At 33.3% G+C, this 6493-nt stretch overlaps 1 protein-coding gene across 1 annotated transcript; it reads left to right on the top strand.

Annotated features, from left to right (window-relative positions):
* Positions 1-5040: 5040 nt before the first annotated feature.
* LOC111717300 (uncharacterized) lies at positions 5041-6484 on the top strand. Its single transcript, XM_023492800.1, has 4 exons — positions 5041-5741; positions 5817-5885; positions 5960-6061; positions 6205-6484. Exons 1-4 carry the CDS (start codon positions 5590-5592, stop codon positions 6344-6346), a joined length of 465 nt encoding a protein of 154 aa, XP_023348568.1. The 5' UTR covers positions 5041-5589; the 3' UTR covers positions 6347-6484.
* The last annotated feature ends 9 nt before the right edge of the window (positions 6485-6493 follow it).

The following is a 6493-nucleotide window of genomic DNA, read 5'->3' as shown; positions in this document are numbered from 1 at the left end:
AACGGGTTCACCTGTGCAAGAAAGATTTTTTAAAAAATGAAAGTTTCCGGATTGTGCCTTTAAATAAAAAACTAAAGTTTTCATCAAAATAATAATTTTTTGCAAATTGTGCCTTTCATTAAAGGGGCACTGGACCCCTTGTTAAGCATGGGTCCAGTGCCCCTTGGCACTGGACCCACGCAGGGTACCATTATGAATATAATTATTGGGAAATTCCTGTAAAGGAGGAATTGATAATCAGAGTTTCACCGTTCCATGCCCTTCCATTCCTCATGAGTATAAAAGGATAAGTATTGGAAAATACTATTTAAGATTGAAGTTTAAATGAATTAAAATTTCCCATTTATTCCTTGTTTATTATTTATCATCTAATATTAACATTTAAAATTACTTCCATTAATGAATACCTTGATGGAGTTAAAATTGGGAGTGGAAGTTAAAATTCTAATTTTCCTCGCATTTTCTTAATTGTGAATATCATTTGTTCGAGTTTTATTCCGGGAATTTCCATTGGAGCATAATATTTATCTTTATCTATGTGTAGTTTCTTGAAAATCTTATGCACAAATTTGTGGCGCTGCGATACCTCGTCATAAACTGTTTTAGAAAGAAATCTTTTCTTTGGTTCTAATGTTTTAGGTTCAGTTTTTTGAATTTTCCTTCTTTCTTTTGCAGTAAACTTTTTACACTCTAGAATTGTGTGAATTACTTTATACTGGTTTCTCAGTTCTTTTTCTGATGAAGAATGAGTTCGAGCAGTTTTAAAATAGCTTAGTCCAGCCATTTTCTTGTATTTTTGGTGGGTATTTGAATTAGGAGGTATTATATTGTACTTGTTGTTTTCTTTTCGTAGTACTGTTGTAAAAGGCACGGGTGAGTGTGGGTCATTATATATTCGAATATTTAAAAATTTCCCATAAATAATCTTGGACTCCATATTGAATTTAAGAGAGGGGGGGTATCCAGAACCAATAATCTTTACAGCTTTTTTAATTTCGTCATCAGACCCTGTTAAGTGTATTGAGACATCATCTCTAAATCTTAAAAAACGTTTGACTGTTTTTATTAGATTGTTTCGTGCTAAACCACTGAACATTTTTATTTCATAAATTCTTAGAATAATTTCAGACCCTCTTGCTGCGGAGCAGTCCCCCATGGAAAATCCCTTTAAAGTTTTAAAAATGCCATTCGGCTCTTTAAAATATGAATGATTCATTATACAGTTAATGAGCAGTCTAATATACTGGAATGACGATTCATGAAACTTAGAGAAAAAACATGCCTGTTTAACGCATTCAGTTAATAGCTCACAGTTGCAGTTTGAGTACAGATCACTAAAATCTCCTTCAAGTTCAATAGAATTACCCCAATCTCCTGTTATGGTTTGTTTTATTCTTGAAATGGCTTCTTGGACCCCTGTGACTGATGGGGAGATAAATCCAAATTTTTGGATAAATTCCTGTTCAGTATGAAACAAAAGATGATTAAAGATTTTATCTAATATTTTTTGAATAATTTTGATCGGATCCCGCATAGAACTTTTGATTCCTCTTGATGTTAAAAATTGGATGTTGCTAGCATTGATTTTCTTCAGTTTTAAAACTTTTGGTTGTAACCTTAAAACTCCTATTTCGGATACTTTATTTTCCCATAAAAAATCTGTTTCTTTAATTATGTTTGAGAGTTCATGAGGTAGACCTGCCTTGGCTTCTTGGATAAAATTAAGGATACTTTCAATATACCATTCTTCCGATATTTTTGTTAACCCAAAATGTTGCTGTTCATTTATTTTTGAGTATTGTTCAATTAAATCAGATTTTTTAATACACACATATCCTACATTTTTGTCTGCTTCTATAATAATTTTGTCTTCGTCAATATTGAATGATTGTTCAAATGTTCTCATTGCTGGTAGAAACCCGTATTGTGAGAGTTTCAAGCTATTTGAAAATTCTAATTTAACCTCTTTGTATAGTTTTAGGAACATCTTTACTATATTTATAAACGATGGGTTTCTTTTCACGAAATTACACCTTTTTAGCTGTTTAAGTTGAAATACAATGTTTTTGTGATGAATAGGGATTTTATATTTCAGTTCGTTTTGAAGAACATTAGTAAACATGGATGAAACTTCTGAATTAAATTGATTTATTTCTTTGGATTTGTTTAACTTGAAAAATGGAACATATTTTTTACCTAGATTCAATCTTTCTTGTATTTCTTTTGGAACATTTGTATTAGTTAAGTTAAAAAAACAATTTCCGTTTAACTCTTTTTTAATTTCTTGAATTTCTAATTCAACATACTGATAGAGGTGTTGTTCTAAATGTTTATAAAGGATAATAGCGACTTTGCTTATTAAAGAATCTATTCCATTTTTCACTCCATATTTTATTACCTTTGAATCCAAATTCTCTATTTTATTTAAAATGTTCATCTTAAAATCCAAACTCTTATTTTCTTTTGATATACTTAACATCCATTGTTCCAAGTCTTGTTCAAAGGTTGTTCCTGACGACAGCTTAAATACCTTTTTATTATTAAAAAACTGGGAACTCAGTTCCTTTACGTTTTCCAAAACTAAACTTATCTCCTGATTTAATAGAATAGCCGTTGTTCTCGTAACCTTTGATACCGAAGTTAAGCTCAATAGTTTGAAGATCAGTCTTAGTACGCAATTCATAATATCTGAAATAACCCAAATAATAACTAAATTAAAAGATTTATTTTGTAAAACACAATTATTGATAATTAAGCATTAAACTCCAAAACTCTTTGGTAAGAATATAAAAATATTAGGATATCTAATTTTTAATAATAACCATTACATAATAGTAAAATATCCCAATTTATAAAATCTGAAATGTTTTTAGGAGCTGAATTTTATATAATCATACTTAAACCAAATCAAAATTAAAAATGTTAATTAATTACAATAAATATAAACTTTGGAGCGGTACTGAATAATCAAGATTTGAAGATATTCAGAGTAACATTTTATGAATATTGTTCATAGACCAGACTTATTAATCTGTAGATTCAGAGCTGTTGTAGTTAAGGTTCCTTCTAGATCTTGTCTTAGCTGGACTTGAGGAACCAGTAGAATTTGAAACTCTTCTCTTTCTTGATGACTGAGTTGTTCTTGATCTACTTGTTCTGTTATCTGGGGAGATGGTAGATCCACTTGGAATAGGACTAGAAGAACTTTGTCTAGGCGTTTTGCTAGAACTACGAAGTCTTCTAGAGCTTCCTGAGGAATCAAAAGAAGAAGTACTAAGCACAATCCTGTCATCTGAGATCTGGAGGAACTTGTCAATTTTTGGCTGTAGAGAGTCGAGCTTGATATTATTTTTCTCTTTAAAGGTTAGTTCTTTCCGCTTCTTTATTGGTTTTTTAAGGGTTGGCGTGGAGAATTTCTCTGAAAATTTCTCTAGTAGCTCCCCATTAGCTTTGGTTTCATCTGTGTATTTCCGAGTAACATTAACAACTCCAAAGTTCCGATTCTTTGGGCTTAGTTTGACTATCCAGTCCGAAGTTGTTGGTATTTTGTTTGTGGTTTTTGGCTGGATTTCGTAAGACCAAAAGACCATATAGGAGTCAACTACTATGCACTTTGACAGTTCCTTAATCTCGGTTTCCGTGCCAAAAGACCAAACTTGTATGGACTCTCCGTTTTTACCGACAGAAAAAACCAAATTATACCCAACCTGTTCGCTGCTGTTTAGTCTGGGTCCTGCGGATTCGAGAATTTGCCCAAAAAAGGCTCTTTTCGAGTTTTTCCCGATTTCACTCACTTCCATAGCCTCTATAGGCTCGTTCTCTTTCCTAGTTTCTCGTTCCAAAAAACGTGTAGGAAAAATAAAGTGTTTTTTAAACACATTCGAGTACGTGTCTTTGTAATCAGGATTATAGGAACAACCTGCTTCACCCTTATCTTCTGGTAACATTTCTTCTAAATCCTCACCATTATCCATATTATTTGACACTCCATCATTGTGATCTTCATATTTGTGAGGAGAAAAGGTGATTTTTTTCCTTGTGTTTCTCGCTCCATTCTCATTATTCTTTGTTGGTTTGTCTCCATGTCCCTCTATCTCTTTGCTATCACCTGTGTTGACAAAGACTTCTAACTCTTGTTTCTTATAACAGTGGGGAGACATGATTATTGGTTTCTTCCTGTTTTTGGCTCCGACCCCGTTATTTTTAGTTGTTTTTCTCGGTTCATCCTCACTTATGTCAATTATTGGCATATCTCCGTTTTGTGATGATCTTTCTGAGTAGTCTGTGACTTTAGGGGTTTGACGTGGTCCTTGGATTGATTCTTCATCAGATATATCATGTTCCTTCTTGGAATCAGGTGTTCCTGTTTTGGTAGTCCTTTCTCCATTCTCCGGTTTCTTTTTCTGAACAGACTCTTCCTGATATAAGAATTCTCTGATTCTTTTTTCGTCTGCTTCATAGCCTCCGAAAAACTTGATGTAGCCCATTTGTACTAGATGGAGAAGTACTTTGTTTGCGTACGATGTAGACATGTTGAACCTGATCTTAAAGAAGTCCGTTCCAGGTTCTTTTCCTGGTTGTGTGGTTTTGAAATCTTCCTTCAAAATTGAGTTCATTACTCGCCGGAGCATTTTGTCAAAGGCAAACTTAGAATGATCTTGAGCAGATTTGTTTTGCTTAAGAACGAACTCGGTGATGGTACTGTTAGTCCCAGGAACACCAGCTTTCCCCGCACAAGGTCCACAAATGTGGTCTACGCTAAAGTCGAACGCTTTGTAGCATTCGGCGTGAGAATAACTTTTACACTTGATACATAGCAGCATCCCGTTTTCGTAGGATTGGAAGGCGCACACACAATAGATTTTCCCGGCTTTATTCTTTTTGGATTTTCTCACTTTGTGTTTCTCATCCGTTAAAATAGAAGAATTAATGAAAGGCACAATTTGCAAAAAATTATTATTTTGATGAAAACTTTAGTTTCTTATTTAAAGGCACAATCCGGAAAATTTTATTTTTAAAAAAATCTTTCTTACACAGGTGAACCCGTTCCAGCCCAGTCTATTCATCACTTCATCAACAACTGGATGGTGTTATATCCTTATTGTTTAGGATTCAAATATTTTTACCTAAATTTATTTTATCTTATTTAAATAATAGGAAGTTTAACAAACTGGCTCAGTTCTTTTATTAAAATTCCATTTATGCTCGAGACCCAAGTAACCTAGGATGATCATTTTAGGAAAGTATTATAAGTCTTCTGTGTGTTTCTTTGATTGAGCCAGTTGTTAGCCATGATAAGCCGGGAGGTGCCGACCATAGCACTAACGATCGGGATGTGCTTCTTCGAGCAAACTCTGTCCTTTTTACAGGATTGAATCCTGGGTACCTTTACGTTAAGTAAAAGGTTTTTTAACTAAATCAATGTGGACTGAAGAGTTGTAAGAAACGCGCATTCATGGATGACAAATGGGGATTCATAGATTCACTTCCTGGAAATTGGATTAGTTTTAAATGAAGAGCGTAGTCAGTTGATAAAGAAAAACATCACTGAGAAATGGTACCTAAAAAAGGAAAATTCAAGAAATTTAAATGTTTGCAGAAAGAATGGACAGAGTTTGTCTATTCTTCTCTAAAGGGACCTGCTGGAAGGGTAAAGATTGTCCTTTCCTACACATCTTACCGAGAAGCAAAAACAGAGATGAAGAGGGGGAAGAATATAGCCGGAAACCTCCATATTCAAAGTAAATTTAATAGAAATATAGAAATTAGGTTTTTAAAAAAAGAATAAAAATACTACATTCAAAATCTTTCTAAAGGTCAAGCTACAATCACTATCCAGAGAACGTTAGTACTCCAGGCAACTCCAGAGATTCTTCGCAATCAAAGTAAAGTTATTCAATAATATGAGCATAATCCTTAATTCGTAAAAATTTAATTAAATTAACAGAAGTTTTTAAAGGTATCAACAGTACAAAGAGGATTCAACAACCCCAGATTATACAAGAGAAGTAAAGAGTTCCCAAGATAGAAGACTAGTTCAACAGAACACTACCTCTATAAGGTTAATGAAACAAATTAAGGGAATTTCCAAAAAGGCGGCCCAGTAATACTACACAAGTGGATATAAAATGTTAAAATGAAGTGCAATATAAAGTTTAGACACAGTTTGCAGTCTGTAAAAATAACAATTTAAATGCTATTCAGGGAATCAAGATCACAAGTTAAGAGAAGAGACAGAAACCCTAGATATTCACCTAGTTCTCAGAACAACCGGTATTCAATTAATTTCAATCTAGATTCTATAATTTCAAATACCTTAGGCCCTCAGGTTAATCATAATCACTGATTATGAACCCCTTTTTTTCAGTCATAAATATTCGACTTTATTATGAGATTTATTAATACACTTGATTGGTGTTCCGGCTCAAGCTCAAGATCAGTGATTGAACTAAATATACGTGATTAAACCATGTCTGGCTATCCATATTTGTGT

Source organism: Eurytemora carolleeae, unplaced genomic scaffold, assembly GCF_000591075.1.
Source record: "Eurytemora carolleeae unplaced genomic scaffold, Eaff_2.0 scaffold2496, whole genome shotgun sequence".
In the NCBI taxonomy this organism is placed as follows: Eukaryota; Metazoa; Arthropoda; class Copepoda; order Calanoida; family Temoridae; genus Eurytemora; species Eurytemora carolleeae.
Note: the sequence above shows the minus strand (reverse complement) of the source record. Positions and strands in the feature narration are given on the sequence as shown.

Bases quoted from the DNA above. Each gene is read 5' to 3' on its own strand.
- LOC111717300 (XM_023492800.1), top strand. From the start codon at position 5,590: ATGTTTGCAGAAAGAATGGACAGAGTTTGTCTATTCTTCTCTAAAGGG. The intron at 5,742-5,816 runs GTAAATTTAATA...ATCTTTCTAAAG, and splicing joins CGGAAACCTCCATATTCAAA to GTCAAGCTACAATCACTATC. The intron at 6,062-6,204 runs GTTAATGAAACA...AATGCTATTCAG, and splicing joins CAGAACACTACCTCTATAAG to GGAATCAAGATCACAAGTTA.